This window comes from Lutra lutra, chromosome 1 (genome assembly GCF_902655055.1).
Source record: "Lutra lutra chromosome 1, mLutLut1.2, whole genome shotgun sequence".
NCBI classification, from domain to species: domain Eukaryota; kingdom Metazoa; phylum Chordata; class Mammalia; order Carnivora; family Mustelidae; genus Lutra; species Lutra lutra.
In genome coordinates this window covers 76,178,456-76,203,077 of record NC_062278.1, presented here as the reverse complement: position 1 = coordinate 76,203,077, position 24,622 = coordinate 76,178,456, and the positions used below count along the sequence as shown (strand labels likewise).

The 24,622-nt window shown below is 39.8% G+C and overlaps 1 protein-coding gene across 3 annotated transcripts in view; it reads left to right on the top strand.

Annotated features, from left to right (window-relative positions):
* Positions 1-5,319: 5,319 nt before the first annotated feature.
* Positions 5,320-24,622, top strand: part of CP (ceruloplasmin) — a 59,372-nt gene continuing 40,069 nt past the window's right edge. For 2 of the 3 annotated variants that reach the window (XM_047727498.1, XM_047727504.1), the window contains exons 1-7: positions 5,320-5,696; positions 13,208-13,455; positions 15,068-15,280; positions 16,033-16,206; positions 18,483-18,737; positions 19,769-19,940; positions 23,431-23,570. In XM_047727498.1, the coding sequence (XP_047583454.1) occupies positions 5,554-5,696; positions 13,208-13,455; positions 15,068-15,280; positions 16,033-16,206; positions 18,483-18,737; positions 19,769-19,940; positions 23,431-23,570 (1,345 nt within the window). In that variant the 5' untranslated portion in view covers positions 5,320-5,553. The remainder of the gene's footprint in view (positions 5,697-13,207; positions 13,456-15,067; positions 15,281-16,032; positions 16,207-18,482; positions 18,738-19,768; positions 19,941-23,430; positions 23,571-24,622) is intronic. The other variant, XM_047727513.1, reaches the window with a different exon arrangement.

The following is a 24,622-nucleotide window of genomic DNA, read 5'->3' as shown; positions in this document are numbered from 1 at the left end:
TCTCAAATGTCTTTGCCTGAGGTGGAATTGCACCTCCCTTGCCAGAGGCCAGGCTAAGCAATCTGCTCTGGTTTGCTGCCTGTAGCTTTTGTTCCCAGAACGCTTTCCATAGAGCTTTGGAGGAGGAGAATGAAAATGGTGACCTCCCAATCTCCAACCCCGAGAAGCTGAGAGCTTGGCACCCCACTCCCCAGTGCAGCCTTAGAGAAAAGCGGTCAATCCCTCCTATCACCCTGGTCTCCAGCCATGCTCTGTACTCACCCGGCCTGTGATTGAGTGTTTCTACCTCTGGCGCACTGACCCGTTTGGAGTCTCCAAACCCAGCAGATTCCTGCAACACATTCCCACACCACTGTCCCTGGGGAGTAAAGAGGGGGGTCTCTGGATCTGCCACCTGTGGCATCCCTGCTTGAAGAGCAGTGGCCCAAATGTGGCTTGGATCATGGTTTAAGGTAACCCTGAGCTGAGAGCCCCTCCTCGTCTCCCTCTCTGCAGACTGCTTCCCAGCTCTGATACCTGGGAGCTCTGCCACACTCAGATACCTCCAGTCTTTCTGTGGCCTCTCAGGTTCTGAGACCACACTGTCCCTGTGAGGATTCTGCCCCTCACTTAGCCATTGGAGTGACACCCTCCATGGAGTAGACTTCTAAAAGTTTCAAATTTTGTGCTCCACTGCTCTACTGTTTGCAGGGTGCTGACCCCTCCCCCCATGGTCTATCTTCCCATGTATTGCCTCAGATTCACGTCTCCTCATGTCCTACCTTCCATTAAGTGGTCCCTTTTCTCTTCATAGAATTGCTGCTATTCTTCTCTTTGATTTCCTGTTCAGTTTGTAAGTGTTCAGAATGTTTTGATAACTATTTAGCTGAATTCCTGGGACCAGATGAAATTTAGGTCTCTTAATCCTCCGCCATCTTGCTCCTCCAACATTTATTCATTCTTTCAATTTTTATTAAGCTGTGTGTCAAGTACTATGCTAAGTGCCAGGGATTCAAGATGAAGTAAGGTATAGTCATTGGCCCCAAGAAAGCCCAGTCTAATTGAGTGGACAGTCATGTAAACAGATTATTCTGATATGAAATTTTTAATTTTCAGTATTTTATCATGCCATGATTTCTTTGGGGACCTTGTTAACTGGGAAAAGGCTGCCCCTCCCAGAGCTAGTTAATTCCTAGAAGTAGTGAACAGCTTGCCAATGAACCAGTCTTTCATATGTGAAACAACCAATCCCCGATTTCATACTCCCAACCACCTCCTTTATGTAACCCACACACCAAGCCATTAGTTCTTCTGTCCTAAATCAATCCTAGCCTAGTATGAAACAACTAGAGACTGTTTCTATGCCCCAAAGCCTGCTGAGATGATTCAGACTAGCCAGTCATAAGCTATTTACTCTGCCCTGCCTTGTTTTTCCTACACAAACCCCAACAAAGGCTATGGCCTGTGCTTTCTCTTTATCTGCTTCTGCCTCCTGAACAACTCTGGTCCTGCATGACATGTGCATCTCTTGTGTCTAGGGGAATTGTGGCTTTTTTTTCAATGGTATTGGCCTCTTTGAGTTCATCACAGAGTCATTTTTTATAAATTAAGACCCAGACACAAATCAAAGTGTTAAGAACTACACAGAATATATTGCCCCAGCATGGAACAGAAGCAAGAAGGAATGAGGTTAAACATAACAAGAGAGGAAGATGTTTCAGGAAAGTTGCACATTACATGTGGTTGGGTGATGTGTGCTTGGGTGGCTCAGTCTCTTACGTAGTTAAATATCTGCCTTCTGCTCGGGTTATGATAGCAGGGTCCTGAGAATAGGCCCCCATCAGGCTCTCTGCTCAGCGGTGAGTCTACTTCTCCCTCTGCCCCTCCTCCTTATCCGCCCCCCTCCCACAGTCTCTCTCTTTCTTTCAAATAAATAAATAAAATCTGTTTTTTTAAAAAGTCACACATTGAAGTTGTATGTTATCAAAGCTTGTGAATAAATTATTCTTTCATCTTTTATAAAAATAAGTCTACTATTCTGGTTCTCTTTCATTGCTAACAAATCCTATGTTTTGATTTCTACATTATTCACCATGTAAGAAAACAAAAACAGAGTAATTGGAATCCTTATGCCATTAAAAAAAAATCTCTTTCCCCATTGTGATGTAGACCTCAATACCATCAAGGTTTTTGCTAAATGAGAGTCTAGGCTTTTCTCTTCCCCTGCCTATGACAGCTGTCCCTGTGAGTATGTGCTGGAGAGAACCTTGACCCATTAATGGTCAGCCAAAGGGGATGGAACAACCAAAGCCCAGTCTGTGTGGTCACTCCCTAAATAGCCATGAACTGAGCAGTAGAGAACAGGATCAGCCAGGCTTGTGCTAAACTAGTTCATATCAAGGAACTTGTTATCGGAGTTCCATATGAAACCACACTCACTGATAAAATTCCAGAGTTGCACAATTTCCTGTGAAAAAGATAGCTTCATGGTGGTCTGACTGGTCCTGTACAGAATGACCTGGGATTTTATACTGTTTCCTGCTGTCACAAAGGGAGATACTGTCCTTAGTGGTCTGTTTCTTAGTAATCCTTCTATCTTACCTTAAAAGGCAGTTTTCATGGATCAACCAAAAAGAAGCTAGAGGGTACAAGCAGGAATAGTGGAGATAAGGAGAGATTGAATCTTGCCAGACAGAAATAAAGCGAAACTTCTTTGATTTTAGCCATTATCAGGCCCAGGATATCTTTTCTTAAATCTTTTTTTTTTTTTTAAGATTTTATTTATTTGAGAGAAAGAGAAAGAGAGAGAGAGAGAGAGCACATGAGTTGGGAGGGGAGGAGCAGAGAGGGAAGCAGGTTCCCCACTGAGTGGGAAGCCCAACGTGGGGCTCCAGCCCAGGACACTGAGACCATCATCTGGGTTGAAAGCAGACTTTTAACTGACTGAGCCACCCGGGCACCTCGAGCCCTAGGATCTTAATTGCTAGATGCAGGTAAGACTCACCCTATCCAGAAATCTTTAAGAGAACAAAAAAAGAAATTATGGAAAATGATTAAAACTTGTGGGATGTCTCTACTCATGTCACTAAGCAGTTAACCTGGCTGTGCAGTAATTATTTATAACAAACTATAAAGGGGTACCCCAGGGTTCTGAGGTTACAGCTTTCTGACAGACACAGGTAAGTGGACAAGCTATTTGGTCCCATCCAGGTTCCTCTCTTCTTTCTTGCGATGCTCTAAGTCCGCTGAGACTCTCCTGTGGGCACCCCAGTTTATGCTGCTGTGACACATTTCTTGAGCGCAGAAGATCTCAGTTGCAACATTATGCAAAGTTCACTTTTGAGGTCCAACCTTGGATTCCCTGTAAGGAGATTTGCAGTAAATGACCTGTCAATGGCCAGTTGCTTATTAGCCCAGAGTGGCCTCTCTTGTTTAGACAGTACCGGGGCTCAGAGTATTCTCCCCACTTCCCGCCATTCAGCAGCTGTATGCCTTTTAACGGGAAGGGTAACGGTCACAAAACAGGACAGAAATATGGACTTTGTGACCCTTCCTGCATTGCAACATAAAATATTTACTCCCACAGGGCAGGGTGTTACTGTTTAACCATTTCATTTTGCCCCCAGTGTATGGGATGCTACCGATATACATTCTGAAGCCCTCAGTAACTACCTGAGCAGTTTTTGTTTGTTTGGGGAGTTTTTTTGGGTGGGAGTGGGGTAGACTAGCTGAAAGAAGGACAGGACTTTTGCTGTGATCTGATCACTGTCCTCACGTCCCTCAGGGCTGAGTTTGAGCATGGAGTAGAAGATGAGAAAGAAGCAAATGTCCAGAAAGCTGCTGGCTCATATAGTGGCTTTGTGCCATTCTCCCTTTGGGGAGAATGCTAAAAGATGTCCCCTCCGAGTAGACCATTTGGAAATAGGAGCCTCCCCGGGGCTCCAGTATTTAAAAGGAGCAGTGTCTTGCAAGGCACAGATTTGGGCCAGTGGTCCTCTCAGTGGGCATGAAGGCACTACAGTTAAAGGTAGCTCTGGAAGGAGGTCTTGGGACATCCTGGGCAATGTGACTCAGTTTTCTCTATCAGGGCAGTTAGGTAAGATTACTTGACCTGGTGAGAGCAGCATCTCTGTGTGATTTAACATGGTGAGTCATTTCAATTACCATCCGGACAACAGTCTGCTGAGACAGATTTTACAGGTGAGGAAACTGAGGCCAGGGTTAAACATCATGCCTGATGTGACGTGATGTGCCATTGGATTTTGATCTTCATCCTGCTGTCTTCCCTGGCACTCATCATTGTCCTTCTCTGGTTTATTTTTCTCCCTAGCATTTGCCGCTCATACTAGCTGTTTCACTCTTCATTTGTACATTGTCAGTCTTTCACAATTAAAATGTAGGCTGATGAAGGTAGGGATTCATGTCTGCTGTACCCCCAGTGCTTAGAACAGGACCTGGTGCACAGCAGACTCTCTCAGGAACACCTATTAAATTAATGGATTGTAGAAACATCAGGGTCCTTTCTCCTATACCAGTCTATTTTTTTTTTAAGATTTTATTTATTTATTTGACAAACAGAGATCACAAGTAGGCAGAGAAGCAGGCAGAGAGAGAGGAGGAAGCAGGCTGAGCAGAGAGCCCGCTGATGCTGATGCGGGGCTCAATCCCAGGACCCTGGGATCATGACCTGAGCCAAAGGCAGAGGCTTTAACCCACTGAGCCACCCAGGCGCCCCTACCAGTATATTTCTATAAACAACTTCAGACAAAGAATAATGAATTGAAGATTCTAGAGGAAAAGGCTATATTAACACAAACTGTGCAGTGTTACAACCAGAATTTTCTGTTAATAAACTTCTATTTATTTCTGATAATAAACTTCTGTTTACTAAGAGCAACCTTTGCTTTTGCAAACAGATTTACTTACGTCTGATTTCTTTGATGATAAAATAGAATTAGCAACCCCTATTATGCTCTATTATTTATTTGCATGTAGCAATGCAGAATAATATGGTAAACTTCCTATGTAGATGTGTGCAGAACATACAAAATAGATAAATCCTTCAAAATAAGATTCTTATTGTGGGCTTCTTAAATTTGGCACACTAAATATCATGTTTTGTATCACCAAGTTGCAACTAAGTATTTCAAAAGTGAAGAGTGACATGTTTTAAACTGTTTTGCATAATTTCCTCCTGATTTATTAAGAGTTCACTGCTTGCAGGGCACTGTACTGTGGCTTATTGTTCAAGGAACAAAGGGAACATTTAGCGATGTTTTTTGCCCTCCTGGAATTTACACAATAAATGGAAGAAAGCAGAGTTATGCACACTCTAGCGGCTCCAACAATAACTGTTGACTTTTTATTTGTAATCAGAGAATCCTGGCAACGGAAAACTTTTCTTTCTGAGTTTACCAGAACTGAGCTGAAGTGGGAAACGTTATTTGCTTTGACGAAACAATTTACTTTTGTGCAACATTAAGCTGTGTCAATCAAGCAAACAAAGGAAGAAAGCATAAAATTGCCGGCTTCTGATTTCGCCTCATTGCTTCTTAGGCTCCAAGAGGAAAAAAGATGAAGACTTTGTGGCTGGGTATTTTTCTATTTTTCTATAGTAACTCAGCCTGGGCGAAAGAGAAGCATTATTACATTGGAATTATTGAAACAACTTGGGACTATGCCTCTGACAGTGAGAAGAAACTTATTTCAGTTGACAGGTAAGTCACTCTTTTTTTCTGTTTGTTTGTTTAAAGACCAAATTTATAAACTATCAATTAAAAAATGAAGGCAATAAGATAAAATATTTTATTAATTTGCAGTATATGGAAACTGCAAAATGTGGACTGGAAATCCAGGAAACTTTAATAAATCTCTAAATTCCTGGGCATTTTTGGCTAGGGGGAAAGTCTGCCTAACTCCTTTCCCCTCGGTCCTGGGGGGATCTGTGGGCACTCCTTCTTATCTCCTCTGGTTATTATTTTGTGTCTCATCAGGATTCAGTCTTCTTGTCTGTTTATGCAAAAGTTCCTTAATTTAAATAATGACAGTGTAAAATGTTATGTTTATCATACCACTTATTGATTACTAGTAGGTAAGAATAAAATGTCTTTTAATCCTTTAAAACTTCATTTATAGAAATCAGACACCGTTTTAACAAATATGGTATTATGCACTCAGTACTTGTTGGATGACTCCGGACAGTTAATTCAATTTGTCTCTCTCAGCCTCAGCCTGCTAATCTGTAAAATGGAGATAAAGAATACCTCGTAGGGTACTTTGAAGAGTGGCTGCATGTAAAGCTCTTAGTATAGTGCTTGGTCCATCACACAGGTACAAAACATGTGAGATATTTATAGTGACGCCCCCCCAAAAAACTGTGTAACTTAAAGGTTTTCATGTTTTAGGTGAACCTTCTCCCCCTTATTTCAAGCAAAAGTCACCCTACAGAAATGCAAGAGTATCATTCTTGATGTTTTTATCATGGAAATTTATACTGAGGTCATCACTTTTAATAATGCTAATTAAATATTTATCACCATAACCAATGCTCACTACTTTTAAAAATGTATTCTAATGATGACAAAGCACAAATGAACCCAATGACCATCAGCTCCTAAGATTATATCTTTAAAAATAGCTAAGCAAGTATACCAATTTTCATAATTGGTATATAATCAATTTCATTGATTCTGTTGACTGGTATATGCTATTCTCATTCATTTTATGCATGTTTGAAAATTTTCACAATAAAAGATAATGCATAGCTGATGATAATATTTAACCATTACATTATTAATTTAGTAATGTACAGTAAGAAAAGTTTCTGACCTAAAAATAACCGATCGTAAACAAAACTAATACACCTTTCAATAATTTCTTTAAGTCTGGTTTTTAGGTCGTAGTTTCTTCTTAGGAATGTGACCTGATTTCATGACTCCACCAAACTATTTTGTATAGTGGCAGTATTTTCCCTGATTAAATACAATGTAAATTATATGCAGTTTCTATAGGGAAACAAAACACATTAAAAAAAAAAGTACTGCTATACTCCATGCTCCCATCCACCATTCTTCTGCTCTTATTCATGATCAAAAATCAAATCAGCTTCACTAGACATAAACTAAATGCAAAACATTGCCCCAAGCATGCTTCCATAAAGAAGTCTGTAATTCCAGAAGTGAGAGAAGAGAGAGGGAGTTTATTGAGAATGGTGGGGGAGGGGGCCTGGGGGACAGAGAATTCCTTTGGTTTTAAATACTCTTGTGTCTCCTCTGTGCTTAGGGAAGTTGCGCAACAGAGGTTTGATAATCTGTGGCTTCAGCAACAGCCTAGAGTCATGTGAACTCTAAAGGGCACTGGTCATTCTGCCTGTGATCTTTTTTAAAAATAAATCTGAGCAGTGACTACTGAACAGAGCTTTAGCAATTTCACCAATACTATACTAAACTTTTTGTAAAGATGAGTTTAGGTAGCAATTTGTTTCTCCCTTCGTTGTCTCCGATTACCAGCATGTCCAGCAGTTTTTGTTCAGACTGTCGGAACAAAATATCACAGACTGGGTAGCTTATTAACAACAGAAATCTATTTTTCTAGAGGCTGAGAAGTTCAAAGTCAAGGTACCAACAAGCGCTTTCTTCCTGGTTCATAGCCTTTTCATTGCGTCCTCACATGGTGGAAGAAGCTAAGAATCTCTCTGGAACCTCTTTCATGAGGCACGAATCTCATTTATGAGCACTCCATTCTCATGACCTAGGCATATCACCAAAGGCCCCATCTCCTTATCCACCACATTGAAAGTGTCCTTAACCCTCCAGAACCTGTACGTATGATGAGCTATCACTCTCATGGTCTACATTATATTCGATGGTACAGTTGACTTTAAAATAAGGTGATGACCCAGCAAAGGAAACAGTAACAAAACTAAAAGGCAACCTATGGAATGGGGGAAGATATTTGCAAATGTCTTACCAGATAAAAGGCTAGTATCCAAAATCTGTAAGGACTTATCAAACTCAACACCTAAAACACAAAAAAATCCAATCAAGAAATGGGCAGATGACATAAACAGACATTTCTTCAGAGAAGACATACAAATGGTCAAACAGACACATGAAAAAATACATCACTCATCATCTGGGAAACACAAATCCAAACCACAATGAGATACCACCTAATACTGGTCAGAATGGCTGAAATTAACAACTCAGGAAACAACAGATGTTGGCAAGGATGGGGAGAAAAGGGAAGCCTCTTACACTGTTGGTGGGAATGCAAACTGCTACAGCCACTCTGGAAAACAGTATCGAGATTCCTCTAAAAGTTAAAAATAGAGCTACCTTATGAGCCAGCAATTGCACTACTAGATATTTATGCAAAGGATACAAACATATTGATTCAGAGGGGGCACATGCACCCCAATGTTTATAGCAGCAATGTCCACAATAGCCAAACTGTGGAAAGAGCTCAGATATCTATTGACAGATGAATGGAGAAACAGGTGGTATTGTATATAATGGAATACCACTGAGCCATCAAAAAGAATAAAGTCTTGCCTTTTCCAATGTGGATGGAGCTAGAGGGTATTATGTTAAGTGAAATAAGTCAGTCAGAGAAAGGCAATACCATACATACCATTTCACTCATGTGGAATTTAAGAAACAAAACAGATGAACATAAGGGAAAGGAAGGAAAAATAAAATAAATTGAAAATAGAGAGAGAGGCAAGCCATCAGAGACTCTTAACTCTAGGAAACAAACTAAAGGTTGCTGGAGGGGCAGTGGGTATAGGGGTAACTGGGAGGTTAAGAAGGACACTTGATGTAATGAGCCCTGGGTATTGTATGCAAATGATAAATCACTAAATTCTATCCCTGAAAGTAATAATATAGTATATGCTAACTACATTGAATAAATAAATAAATAAATAAATAAACAAGCAAATAAATAAATAAAATTAAATAAAAATAAAATAGGATAATGATCCGGGTGCACCTAATCTATACCAGAGAATTCCTAGTGAAAGAAGAAAGAGAAGAGATTTGAGGTGATTCAAGAGAATACTGCTGACTTGCATTTAGAAGAGGCCACTTGAGAAGGAGTAAGGTGGCTGTGAGGAGCTAGGTCAGGTCCTCAGCTTACATCCAGCCTGGTTACATCCAGCCTGGTTACATCCAGCCTGGTTACATCCAGCCTGGTTACATCCAGCCCGGAAGTGGGGATGTCAATCCTACAACCGCAGTGAACTGAATTCTGCCAATAATCTGACTGAGTTTGGAAGTGGATTTCCCCAGCACCTCCAGATGAGAAAGCACCTTGATGTCAGCTTTGTGATAACCTGAGCAGAGAAGTCAGTCACGCCATGCCAGATTTCCGACCCACGGAACTGTGATATAATCAGAGGGTGTTGTTTGAAGTTGCTATGTGATAATTTGTTATTTGGCAATAGAAAACTAATGTTCTGTGTCTCAACTGATGAAGCCAAGAATCCAGAAACTTTTCCCATACATTACCCACATTTTAGTACTTATGCCTAAACATAAACCAAGACCATTCAAGTGTATCCTGAATTTATGGAAGGATGTAGCATTATTATCATCTTACTAAGGCAGTATAAAAATTTTTTTAAATTCCACTACCATTAAAAACTCACTTCTGAGTGTGAATCTACCAGAAATTGTGTTGGTTATAGGATTCTAGAAGCTGGGGGGATAAAAAAGAAGGATGTGATTACTGACAGGGAGGTAGTATCTATTGTAATGAGTAAAAAAGAGCCTATTCAAATTGTCAACAGGAAGAACTACAATTAATATGAATTATCTGGTTCAAAGATCAACTATAATGGATTATTTTGACTGAATATCTGACTGGCAAACTTCCTGCAAGCTTCTAGTAACTGACCCTTGTCCCCAAGCTGTGCTCTTGAAATTAAATAGACATCTTCTAATGATCCTTTGATGTTCCTTTGGAGACAGAACATAATCAAATAGACCTCCCTCAGAATATCATATCATATGACATGAAATATTTCCCAATTTGGTTAAGTTAATTTTATTAAAAAAGAAAAGATGGGAAACATATTTCACATATTGCTGTGTATATAAAAGGAATTCCAAATGTCAAAAACCCTGAAAATGTTATAACTTCTGATCAATTAGTTCAAAAGCAGTTTTTGCCTCCCCCAAATCTCTGGGTACAAAGAGTGAATCCCAAGGCTTAGGCCATGCTCCTCCTGTATCAGGAGGTGATTAATACAGGGGAACTTCCATGCAACAAAGGCATTCCGACAAAACCCACTGCATTTTATTGAAATGGGATGTGACATGTTCTCACGTGTTTCAGAGTCACGCTCAGAAAATACAAGTACACAGTGTATTTGAGTGAAGCCCTAAGAATTTGAGGGCCTACGTAAATGTGAATCAAGAGGGCATTTTAGAACACGGATTAGAATCTGAATCTAAATATCATCAGGACCGATTTCCTACCACTAGGAGACACTGGAGAAAGTTTACCTCAGACCTGGACGGGCTTGTGTAGGACTGAGTGTGCCAGGGCCTGCTGGGGCAACCAGAGAGGAGCTCCATCTCTGCACTGTGAGCCGTGCTCTCGCTGTGTGCCTCACGGAAATCGTACTCATGAACCTTCTCACAGCAGTCCCTACTGGATGAATCTGCTTTTAATCTCAGTAGCCTGCAGTGCCTCAGAATTTTGGTTGTTAAAACATCTGCTTATGAGGACTGCCCCGTTCATGCTAATGCTGCAGTGTTAGAGGAAGAATTCGCCCCCTCTGTCTTGCTGTTTTCCCATGCATTTTGATGTTCTCGAAATCCCTCTGAGCCTTCCTGAATTCGTTTTTCTATTTTATTCTAATGAAATGGAAACTCAAACAATTAGAAAATGAAAACAATTAGGAGAAACGCAGCAAAAGAGGTCACTTCTTTGTTTTCTAATGCCCAGCTTGGCCCCCTTCCCATCAAAAAGGGTTCATTTCTCAGTGAGCAATTTGAGAATCCCGCAGTTCCCGCAATCTGGGAGATACGGCGTCGTCGTTATACGGTGACAAGGATGAGATACTTCTCGTCATCAGAGTCCTCTGGTCAATCCAAGGCATGGTGCTCTGCTGTTTTCAGCACCTGCTGCTGCCCGAGCTCAGCCCCCGGAAACTCTGCCAAGCAGCTCTGCTCACTGGCTTCTGTTCTCAGATGTACTCAGACGTCCTCATGCAACTATACCACTGGCCTGCCCACTACCACGGTAGGCTCCGGAAACAGAGCCTGCCACTTTTCTGTCTTGCCCTCCCAAGAAATCCCACTGCGTCTGGGATTGGGCAGCTCTCTTCCCCTTCACTTTGGAGTCTTCGATATTCAGGTTACCCATGGCCCAGTGCTGAATGCCTGCAACACAACACACGGGGGTGTTTCTTAGTAACTATGAATGCCTGAGCCCCTGCCCAGATGCGCACCATCGGAAACAATGGCTCTGGGGCTCAGGAGTTTGCCTTCCATCAAGGTCTTCAGTAGATCCCCAAGCACATCAAAACTTAAGAAATATTAGGCTGCGGGGCGCCTGGGTGGCTCAGTGGGTTAAAGCCTCTGCTTTCAGCTCAGGTCATGATTTCAGGGTCCTGGGATCGAGCCCCGCATGGGGCGCTGTGATCAGCAGGGAGCCTGCGTCCTCCTCTCTCTCTGCCTGCCTCTCTGCCTACTTGTGATCTCTGTCTGTCAAATAAATTTTTAAAAAAAGAAAAAGAAAAGAAATATTAGGCTGCAACCCTAGAATTTTTAACAACTAGGCCTTTAAACTCTGCAGCAACAGTAGTCCAGAGCTCCCAGACAAGCCCTCCTCTTGTCCTGAAGAAAAGAAGGAAACTTCTCTCTCACTCTCTCCGATGAGCTTACAGCTGTGGAAATAAGAGGAAGTTTATTCTCCATCCAGACTTCCGGCTCCACCGGGGTTGAGTAGAAACCATAAGAATCAAAGGTCACTGTGGTGAATGTTGGCAAGACACACACACACATACACACACACACACACACACACACACACACTCATAGGAAGAAACACAAACCTCAGATCATTAGCCTGAGTGTTAGCAGTTTTTATTCTCCTGGAGGAGATCTATTTGTGGCAGGGCTTGCCCAAGTCCAGGTTTTAAGTGCGTCCTCCTCAATGGGTAACACTAATCAATCTCCCTGATCGATCCAGAGCCTTCTGTTAAGGACAACATAAGCATCACTTTAAAGTTGGAATACCAAACTCACTTTCTTTTCCTTTCTTGTCTTTCTTTCTCCTCCTCTTCCTGCTCAGTTATAATTTAATTTGCTAATATTTTTAGAAGAGTTTTGAGCAACTATGAATCAGCCACTAAGCAGAATGTAAATATTCAGTTTTCACGTATTTTCAGTAGTAAGGAATTAAAAGAACATAAGGATAATTTGAATCCAAAGGTAATTTTATTATTTTTTTAAAGATTTTATTTATTTATTTGACAGAGAGAGAGAGAGATCACAAGTAGGCAGAGAGGCAGTCAGAGAGAGGAGGAAGCGGGCTCACTGCTGAGCAGAGAGCCCGATGCGGGGCTTGATCCCAGGACCCTGAGATCATGACCTGAGCTGAAGGCAGAGGCTTAACCCACTGAGCCACCCAGGTGCCCCCAAAGGTAATTTTAAAACCCACTCATATTGCATGCATCAATTCCAGTCTTGGTTTAGTGATGTTAAAAGAAATACAAATATAAATAAAACTAATTTAGCATCATAAATTTTATTTATATAGGAAAAAAAAACATATGCACACACGAAAGTCTCAAATATCCAGATTAACTGCTTATAAACTCATTTTTTTTTCTAGTAGCTGAAAGAGGTATACCGTGAGTAAACTCTTAACTGCTTTATCTTAATATTTCACTTTACTTTTGTATTCTTTTTCATAACGCCTCTGGGTTTTAACATAAAAATCCTGTAGAAAAATACTCTGGTAAGATATACCATATTTTATGGTGCCTTCACACATGATTCTCTGTTACACACCTGAGGTGGGAGGCCTCACAGTTAAAATAACAGGATGAGTACCCTCTCTCCTCTCCATTTTTTGGAAGCATCCATACAACAATAGGCAAACATTTCATGTGATGTGGTTATTAATTTCTCTTTAATCACATGAGATGTTATAATTATAACATTATCCCCTGAAATGATGGCTTCTGATAGAGTTGTCTTCTTTTCCTTTGCAGGGAGCATTCCGATGTCTATCTTCAAAATGGCCCAAATAGAATTGGAAGGATCTATAAGAAGGCTCTTTATCTTCAGTACACAGACAAAACCTTTACAACGGTTTTAGAAAAACCCATCTGGCTAGGGTTTTTAGGCCCTATTATCAAAGCTGAAACTGGAGATAATGTTTATGTACACTTAAAAAACTTTGCCTCTAGGCCCTACACTTTTCATCCTCATGGAATAACGTACCGTAAGGAACATGAGGGTAAGTTCAGCTCATACTCAAGCTGGAATTTCCTCTAGCTTCTCAGTAGGAGCACTTTTTTAACTTGTAAGATTATGGCTTCCCCTCCTGGATAAGACCTATCACTGTGTCATTTAGCTTTAAGTGATTTTATTAACAAGTATTTTGGTTCATCATAATAATGCTGTTTCCCTCGATTGCGCTTGCTTTTTCAAGTGTGAACATAAGGGGACTTCTGGGCAGACTGATAGAATGAGTGAGTCAGTGAGAATGAGGACTTCCCTCCCAGCCAAAGAGAATGAGAGAACTAGGCAATGGGCCTTAAGGCCTAGAAAAGGCAAACATCCAGAGGGAGGAAACAGGACTTGAAAGAGGAATTGTCTCACCTCTGAAGTTCCTACGTGTGAACATACTGTGGCCATTGTCCCATCCCAACCTAACTTGGGATAAACTCATTTTTAGTTCTCGATGATGGTAATGATGAGTGAAAGAGGTGGTGTTTTGTCGTGGATAAGAGCAAGGGCTCTGAAAGTAATAGACCAAGTTTCAAGTGCATGCAGCCTTGACTTTTATTGGCTGAGTGATCTTAGGCAAGTTCTTAAATTCTTTTAAATTCTCTGTGCTTCAATGTCCTCATATATAAAATAGGGACAATAATAGTACATAGTAATAACTCAATGAACATCAGATATTATCATAAGTGAAAATGTGGAGGCCATGCTAACTGGAATTACAAGGATTCAGTCTAGAAATGAAGATAAAATTAGATTTTTTTTAATTATTAATTTTTTAAAGAGGTATTGCTTTAGAAGGTGATTGTTTTGACCATATATCTTTGTTTCTTCTTCTGAAACAAACAAATATGTTCTTAACATGGAGGTTGACTGCCATCTTATTTCTTTTTTTATGATTTAATGGTATATTAGGGCATTACTCATTTTTAAGTTATGGTAGTTATATTGTTTCTGTGAAAAGAAAAAAGAGCTCTTATCCTTTAGAGGTACATATTCAAGTATTTATGAGTGAAATTATATGATGCCTGGAATTTGCTTTAGAATAATTCGATGGTGATGGAGATAAGAGTAAGTGAGGGTATAGATGAAACAGGATTGGCCTTGAGTTATCATTGTTAAAGTTCAACTGACAGGTACGTGGAAGTTTATTATACTATTTTCTCAGCTTTTACATGTTTCTGGAAATTTCCAAAATTTAAAGTACAAAATTTTTAAAAATCTATAGTTACTTCATGGGCAAAAATTTGATATCATACAAGATGTTCCAAATTATAATAGAGAGTAGTCATTTTGCTCATGCTTCCATACCATGACCCCAAAACAAAAGTGGTTCTTTAAATTGCAAACCAAAAGTCACTATTCTCTATTACTACTCCCTTAAGATTCAGTAAGTATAAAAAATAATAATGACCAAATTTTCTGTGAAGCTTCCAGACCCCTTAGTCATTAGCCTCTCACTCCTTCACTCCTCTGTGTCCAAACAGGATATCATTACATCCCCAAGAGGGCACATTCTAGAAATTGTATAAATGTTTGCTGAAAAAATTAATGGAGCATCTATTCTCTCATTTAAGTTCAAATACATTCATGTTGTAACTTTATCGCATATTGCTTCCCAGGGGCCATCTATCCTGACAATACGACAGATTTTCACAAAGCAGATGACAAAGTGTATCCAGGCGAGCAGTACACATACGTATTGGATGCCACCCAAGACCAGAGTCCTGGTGAGGAAGATAGCAATTGTGTGACCAGGATTTACCATTCCCACATTGATGCTCCAAAAGATATTGCCTCAGGACTCATCGGACCTTTAATAATCTGTAAAAAAGGTACATTTTTTCCATTGTTGATCACAATGTATGACCAAAAGGCAAGAGACAGGGCAGTTTGTTTTTTTAACTATAAGTCAACTTTTCTGTGTTACGATTGAGTAGGTAAGGTTGAGTGGGGGGTGAATCCAGAAAAAAAGGAAAGAAACAGCAAAAAAAGACAGGAAAAAAAGAAGGGATAAATGGAACAAGCATTCACACACATTGCTAAACAGTAAGAAACATGCTTTCCTGGAAGATAGGTTTTGCTCTATGTAATTTCCAACAGTGGTGTTGAAGAGATGTATGACTTTACTGAAAGTGACCCCCTTAGCAGCACTCCGTGGTGATAGGTCTGTAGCTGTCTGTACTGTGTTGGTCAATACAGGATCACAGTATCTATTTCTAGCATCATGACAAAGATGACATAATTCAAGAGCTTGAAATCTAATTCTTACTGGGATAATGAGTTACCTGCAAAGACTTACTGTCTCAGCTTATGAGACCAGAACATATACTTTAAATTCCATCCTTCACATCTGCCAAAGAGTATTGAATAATTATGTGGTCAGTGGATATTCAGATATATGAGGATCTCCAAGCCCTGGACACTGACCATAAAATTTCCTGGTGTTTTCAGGTTTGTAAAACAGAAGTGACTAATCCAGATTTGTGCTTTATATGAAAAATAAATCTTTAAAGCTATAAATCACCTGCTAAAAATACATGTTAAAGATTAACTTCTACTAAAATAGTAATTTTCACTTCTTCAGATTCTCTGGATAATGAAAAAGAAAAAAATATTGACCAAGAATTTGTGGTGATGTTTTCTGTGGTGGATGAAAATCTCAGCTGGTACCTAGATGACAACATTAAAACCTATTGCTCTGAACCAGAGAAAGTTGACAAAGATGATGAAGACTTCCAGGAGAGTAACAGGATGTATTGTAAGATTATAGAAGATGTGTTAATTTTGGTCTTATTTTTCTTGATCTATTAGGTCTGCTAGGTTTATCCTTCACATGAATAAGTAGTGTGCTTCTTTATTTTTTTTTTTAAGATTTTTACTTATTTACTTGTCAGAGAGAGAGAAAGAGAGAACACAAGCAGGGGAAGCAGCAGGCAGAGAGAGAAGCAGGCTGTCTATTGAGCAAGCAGCCTGATGCAGGCCTTGATCCCAAGACCCTAGGATCATGACCTGATATGAAGAGAGATGCTTAACAAACTGAGCCACCCAGACATCACTAAGTAGTGAGTTTCTAGTTTGGCCTTGATAAGAAGGCATATTAAATGTGCAACTCCATATTCGGCTAAACAGATCAAATCAAAACTCTGTGCCTAGTAAAACTGGATACACCAAATTATTCCCAAACTAATAAGTAGAAAACATCATCAATTATGGTTTAATGTATATGCATGTTATATTTATTTATATATTTGTTTAACCTCCAAGCTCATCCCAAAAGTTATTTGAGGCAGCCTAAAATTATTAAACTAAATGCTTAAAATTATACTTATAGGGGCGCCTGGGTGGCTCAGTGGGTTAAAGCCTCTGCCTTCGGCTCAGGTCATGATCCCAGGTTCCTGGGATCGAGCCCCGCGTCGGGCTCTCTCCTCAGCAGGGAGCCTGCTTCCTCCGTTCTCTCTCTCTGCCTGCCTCTCTGCCTACTTGTGATCTCTGTCCATCAAAGAAATAAATAAAATCTTAAAAAAAAATTATACTTATAAAGCATTGAACTGTATTTAGGAAAATAGTTCAAACCACTACTTCTACAAGGTATTTCTTTTACTCATACATTTTTCATCTGCATCATTTTTTTTCTAACTTTTATTTTTTTTAATTTTTTTAAAATTTTTTTTAAAGATTTTATTTATTTATTTGTCAGAGAGAGAGAGAGAGAGTGCACAAGCAGGTGAAGTGTTAGGGAAAGGCATAGAGAGAAGCAGGCTCCCCGCTGAGCAAGGAGCCGGATGTGGGACTCGATCCCAGGACACCGGGATCATGACCTGAGCCAACGGCAGCGGCTTAACCCACTGAGCCACCCAGGCGCCCTTTTTCTAACTTTTAAATCACTTTATTTCTTCTAGAAATGCTTTGTTTACTGCCTAGGTTTCTCCTTAGTTCTTAATTGTGCCCCCAGACACAAAATAATGAGCTTAGTAAAGTTTTCTATCACTCAGAATTTGCATTAAAAAAATCACTTCTCTTAACATCAACAAGACCAAGAAGTATAGATTTTGTTCGTGTTTAGCTTCTTCAAAATAATCTTTACTTAAATCGATAATACAAAAAGTAAATACCAAAGCAAAAAAATAACTGACTAACGAAGTACAGAATCTTTTCACCAACTTTTGCTTATTTCTGGCTAGAAGGTCCTCTTTCTATACTTCAATCCTGTCTCTGTTCTGCACTAATCAAAAATAGATGTTAGAAAAAGATATTCAAACATCTAGTCTGGGTCAGTCTGGTTGTACCTCTGTTGTATAATTCATGGTGCTACTGAGAACCAATTTTCACCTTACTTCTAGGACCACAGAGTTTGAATAGTGATCCTAAATTTCTTCAAAAGGCTTTACATCACCGTGCCTTTGGACTTTTAGGGCTTTGTGTCTCTGGTACTGATCCCTACAATCCTTCCCCTGCATTTCTTCTTTCCTCCTCCACATCTCTTCTAATTTTTTCTGCCAATCTTTTAAAAAAAGAAAAGAAAAGAAAAAAGCTTTCCCCGCGTTATTACACAAGTAATTCATATTCACTGTAGAAAATTGGCAGAGTTCTGATAAGCAGAAAGAAAACATTAAAGTCATTCATATTACCCCTATCAACATGATACATGATTGATTACTAAATAAGCTTCAGTCTTTTTAAAAATTTATGTGTAGACATTTTGTATGTATGTATGAATATAAGCACATATTTGTATTTATAAATACACATACTAATGAGGATAGCTCCTAACGGAGAAAGAAAACGGGTTTCATCTTCAGTGTTGTGTTCATCCGCTAATGCTGTGTTGACAAAATTCCTGAGGCTGAATTCAGGTCTAAAATAAGAGCGTTGTGATTGATTAGCGATGTCTGATGTGGGTACAGGAGGGAGGAATAGCAGCAAGATATATGTCATGTATTTTCCATCCCAAATTCATTCTGTTTCTATAGAGATGACTATTACTGTCCCAGGCACCAATGTCTGTGAGTCACAATCTCTGTTCTTGGCTTACAGCTGTGAATGGACACGTTTTTGGAAGTCTCCCGGGACTCTCCATGTGTGCAGAGGACAGAGTCAGATGGTACCTTTTTGGTATGGGTAATGAAGTGGATGTGCATGCAGCCTTCTTCCACGGCCAGGTGTTGACTAATAAGAACTACCGAATTGATACAGTCAATCTTTTTCCTGCTACCCTCTTCGAAGCGTTCATGGTGGCCCAGAATCCTGGAGAATGGATGCTTAGCTGTCAGAATCTTAACCACCTGAAAGGTAAGGCATCTTTACCCAAAATGAGCTGTCAGCTGAAATAGCATCATGTCTCAGTTACACCACTAATGAGGTAATGATGGGGAATCAGGAATAATCTGAACCTTGAACTGGTAACGTAATTTCATTCCTATGACAGTATGCATCATAATGTAATAAAAAGGACTGAAAGACTGGAATTTTATAAAGTACTGAAATGTGAAAGCATACTAATTTGGGGGAAATAACAACTGGTTCTGATTGTGTACTCCTGTCCTAAAAGTATAATTCTCTATATAACTTCTCAGCTTTGTAAAATACACATTATCGTAAACGCCAGAAGATTTGCATGTGGTGCTGAAAGATAGCTTTTTTTTTTCTTGGTTCTATCAAATATAACCAACTTTGTTCTTTGAGTCCAGCTGTTCCTTGGTTTAACTAGCTAAATTCCTCCTCTATCTCTTCAATATAAGAACATTCTTAGTTCTTAAAAAAAAATATACTAGTTTGTAATATTGATCTACTGAAGAAATTAACTTTAATCTGGGTCTTTTTGGTATGTTAACTCTGACCTTCAGACATAACCTCACCTATTAAATATGACCTTGGCCTCAGAAGACCCACACACTGGGTGCATAACCATTTTGATTTTGTCTGAGAACAATAATCATATATGCTCGTTCTATTCCTCCTCCTTCACTCCACTTTGGCCCTTAAAATATGAAGCTAGGCCAAACCTCTCTTCGTTAATTATCTATTAATGTGTCCCTTTTTTCTCACCAAAAGACCTCCCAAGTGAAACCACAAAGATTGGTACCGTATTTTTTAAAATACTAGTGTTTAATATCTCTCTTCTGTGCCATACAGAGAAGTTTTACTGCTTGAATTTTCCACCAGTAATTTAGTTACTGCAGTTTACTCTAATTTTTAGTATTGTTTCTAGCTGTCTATTTCTTCAATTCCCATCTGTTATTTCACCGGCAGTGTTTACAAGGCAATAGGAGGGAAAAACCATTGGCTCCATTAACCAATGTCTCCTTCCATGTGGCTTTCAGCTGGTCTCCAGGCCTTTTTCCAGGTACAAGACTGTAACAAGCCTTCATCAGAGGACAATATTCGCGGGAAACATGTTAGACATTACTACATCGCTGCTGAGGAAATAGTCTGGAACTATGCACCTTCTGGAATAGACATCTTCACCAAAGAAAACTTAACAGCCCCTGGAAGGTAATTCAGGAAAAAGACTATTATTTCAAAATAGGACTCGAAAGAAAGAAAGAAAGTAGAAAGAAAGAGAGAAAGAAAGAAAGAAAGAAAGAGAAAGAAAGATCCACAAAAGATGGAATCAGGAATTAACATTATAATTGGTACCTGAAACTGAGTAACTACACTGCTAAATATTTATTAAAGTGTTTGGTATGAGTCTCCCTTTAGAAATATGACTTTTGAGTTCATGAAAGAAAACGATTTTAAAAATTATCAGATGCTTAACAAATTCCTCAGAAAATACTGAGTATAATTAGACTGATCAATGCATTAGCTTTCCTTTCATGAAAATACAGTGCTATACTTTGGCTAATTGAAGTCAAATAAAAATTAGTTAATTAATTAGCTAATTAACTAATTTTTTTTAAATAAGAGAAAATACAGCGTTGTGCAATCCGACAGTATTAAGTATGTTCACAGAATTGTACCATCATCCACACTATCCATTTCTAGAACTTTGCCATCATTCCGAATAGAAAGACTGTATCCATCAAATAATAGCTTTCCAATCCCTGATAACTTCCACTTCCTATCTCTGTGAATTTGCCTATTCTGGGCACTTAATACAAGTGGGATAATAGAGTTTTTGTCCTTTTTTGTCTGGCTTATTTCACTTAGCATAATGTTTTCATGGTTCATCCATGTTGTAGCCTTTGTTCTTCTTCAAGGCTCAGTAATATTCCATTGTACACATGTATCACATTTTATTTATCCATCTGTCTGTTGATGAAAATTTGGGTTGTTTCCATTTTTGGCTATTGTGAATAATGCAACTATGAACATGGAAGGATGAGCATTGCTTACATCTCTGCTTTCAATTCTTTTGTGTACATCCCAGGAATGGAATTGCTCAATCATATGACAATTGCATTTTTAATTTTTTGAGGAACAGCCATATTGCTTTCTATAGTGGCTGTACCAGTTTACATTCCCCCCAGTAATGTACAAGAGCTCCAATTTCTCCACTTCCTTGCCAATATTTATTTCACATTTTTTTTATAATAGGCATCTTATTGGGTGTGAAGTTGTATCTTATTGTGGTTTTGACTTGTATTTTACTGATAATTAGTAAAGTTGAACATCTTTTCATGTTCTTGTTGGTCATTCAGAGAAACATCTGTTTAAGTCCTCAAGTCCCATTGTTGAATTGGGTTGTTTGTTTTTGTTCTTGTTGGTAGTGGTTGTTAAAGCCTATGACTTCCTTACATATTTTGGATATTAACCTCTTACCAGATATATGGTTTGCAAATATTTTCTCCCACTCTATAGGTTTTCTTTTTACTCTCTTGACAGTATCCTTAGATTCACAGAAACTACTGTCTATGTCTAATGACTTCCACAGCCTCCGTTCTTCTGCTTAGACTTCCTTTCCTACTATCCATTCTCTATAAAGCACCCAAAGTAAGCTTTCCAAAATGTTGATGAGATTATGCCACACCCCTGCTTCAAGTCCCTGCTCAAACATCACCTCCTAAGGGGAGCTTTATTTGCCCCCCAGCTCCTTGGAAAGGTTAAGTAGCTTACTCAATGACACACGCCATGTCTGTGGCCAGGCCTGCCTCCACCCAGGTCTGTGATTCCTGAAGCAGATGTTTAGGTCCCAGTCTACACTGATATCCAGATGCAATGACTCCAAAGCTGCATCTTGTAAATTGTAGATTTGCATTTAAAATTGTTTAAAAAGGGACGCCTGGGTGGCTCAGTTGGTTGAGCAGCTGCCTTCGGCTCAGGTCATGATCCCAGCGTCCTGGGATAGAGTCCCACATCGGGCTCCTTGCTTGGCGGGGAGCCTGCTTCTCCCTCTGCCTCTGCCTGCCATTCTGTCTGCCTGTGCTCGCTCACTCTCCTCTCTCTCTGACAAATAAATAAAATCTTTAAAAAAAATATATATATAAAATTGTTTAAAAGATACCCCACTTGGATGAGGTCCCTTCAAATCAGTATGTCCAATCTGAACCTATTGTCTTCCCCGTATGTCTGAGCTTCCTTCTCTGTGTAAATAGTATCAATCACTGTGCATCCCTCAGTCAAGCCTGAAACCTGAGCACCATCCCTGACTCCCCACGTCACCACTCCTTCCTTCTCTCTTCATTATGTACTGCCTCGGTGTATCCTAAATGTCTCCAACAGTTGTCTACTTTTCCCCCACCCGAGGGATTCTCTTAAAATACTACTTCTGGATGCTCACATCTTTCAGAGCTTTCCCACTGCTCTGGGATGGAGTACTGAAACTTTAACTGGGTCCTGTTACCCACTCCTTATCTCTCCAAGTCTCACTCTCTCTCATCGGCCTCTTTCTCTCTCTTTTGCCCTGCCCTGTACACCGTGCCCCAGTCATATTTCATAAAACATGCCGCATTCACTCTTTCCTCTGAACAGTGTGTTGCTTCTTTGCAAACACCCACCCCATTCTCCCCACCACATATATTTCATCTTTCTAACTTGACTCTCTCTCTTCTAGATCATTTTGAAAAATTACTTTCTTTGGAAAGTTTTTGGGGCCTCTTCCCAACACTTCCCTTAAGCCCAGGAGAATGTTCCATAACACTTTGTGCTTATTGCATGTTATTATGTTGATCGGTTCATAGTCTGTCTTCTCTGATCCGTATAAAGTCCCTGTGGACAGGGGTGGGTCCAGCTTGCTTCTGGTTATACCATCAGCACATAACAAGTTTCCTGGCAAAAAGCAGGTGTCTAATACATTCATCAAATGGGAGAAGAGAGGAATGGGTTGACTCTGGCAAGTCAGATGCCTTTCTGAAATTTAATTTCTTCATTTGCAAGAATGAAGGGGAGAATAATGCCAACTTTGTTGCCATATCGTGTGAGTTTCAGATAATAAATTAAAGCTCCTAAGAACCTGGCTTGTGCTAATATGTAATGAACAGTAGATACTGAATTTTAAACATTTTGTAACTTGTTCTAAAGATTCCATTATAGAACAGTTAATGACTATTAGGAGTTGATGTGGGTCATCCTAAAATTTTCCACTTCACTTGAAAAAAATGAAAACTCTACACCATGATACCCCACTCATTAATTGAACAGCCTTCTACGAGGTGCCTAGTACCAGCCGCTTCTGTCTGAATATTTAATTTTTTTTTAAAGATTTTTTTTTTTTTTTTTTTTTTTTTGTCAGAGAGAGAGGGAGAGAGAGCGAGCACAGGCGGACAGAATGGCAGGCAGAGGCAGAGGGAGAAGCAGGCTCCCCGCCAAGCAAGGAGCCCGATGTGGGACTCTATCCCAGGACGCTGGGATCATGACCTGAGCCGAAGGCAGCTGCTTAACCAACTGAGCCACCCAGGCGTCCCCTGTCTGAATATTTAGCAAATCATAAATAAGCATTGCCTCTGAGCACTGGTCATAATTTTGCTTTGCAATTTCTCCTATGTGAATGCCTGTTTTTTGTTCTGCTCTCAACTCCAGTGTTAAACCCTTTTTCTTTTGGCAGTGCTTCAGAGGTATTTTTTGAACAGGGCACTACAAGAATTGGAGGATCTTATAAAAAGCTGGTTTATCGTGAGTACACAGATGCCTCCTTCATAAATCGAAAGAAGAGAGGCCCTGAAGAGGAACATCTTGGCATCCTGGGTGAGTCGATGCAGAGTATCTGTGACTGTTGTACTCTTGTCCTGGGCTACCTACCCAATCTCAGAAAGAGCAGAAACTTCAGGACCTACAGTGTGATTTCTACATATAAACTAAGGATGTGGATGATCATTTAATAATTAAGGGATAGGGGGCGCCTGGGTGGCTCAGTGGGTTAAAGCCTCTGCCTTCGGCTCGGGTCATGATCCCAGGGTCCTGGGATCGAGCCCCACATAGGGCTTTCTGCTCCACAGGGAGCCTGCTTCCTCCTCTCTCTCTCTCTGCCTGCCTCTCTGCCTGCTTGTGATCTCTGTCTGTCAGATAAATAAATAAAATCTTTAAAAAAAAATAATTAAGGGATAGCAGCTAATTACTTTTCCAATGTAAATTACCAATAGTAAATCTTCATCATTAAAAGCTCTGCTGACTTCAAATGATGATTTTTTTTTTTCCTTCAAGAGGTAAGGAGAGAGGCACCTGGGTGGCTCAGTTGATTAGTCTTCAGCTCAGGTCATGATCCCAGGGTCATGGGATTGAGTCCCGCCTTGGGCTCTCTGCTCAGTGGGGTGTCTGCTTCTCCCTTTCCTCCCCACTCATGCTCTCTGTTGCTATTTTTCTCTCAAATAAGTATATAAAGTCTTTTAAAAAAAGGTAAAGAGAAATGTGTGTTTATGACTTGGTTTAAATTGACAACAACAACAACAACAAAAATAAAATAAATTAACAAAGCCATTAGCCTCATTTTTAACTGAAAGTACATTCTCTAGAATTAAAGTCCAGGCTACTAATGAAAAAGGCAGAGTCTGTCTTAGAACCTTGTTCACAACCCAGAGACCTGTTTTTGCTCAAACCTTCAGACAGAATATAGTGGGTGAGCACACAGTCTGAATTCAGACTGTCCTCATGCCTCGCCTATGAGCTGTGTGACCTCTGAAAGTACTGTTTGCTCTACCTGCTCTCTTTGTGTAAAATGGGAATGGAGTTCTAGAACCTAGGTGAGGTTCGGTGGGCTGAGGTCCGGAGCCGATGACCAAGAAAGAATTCTTGAGACATCT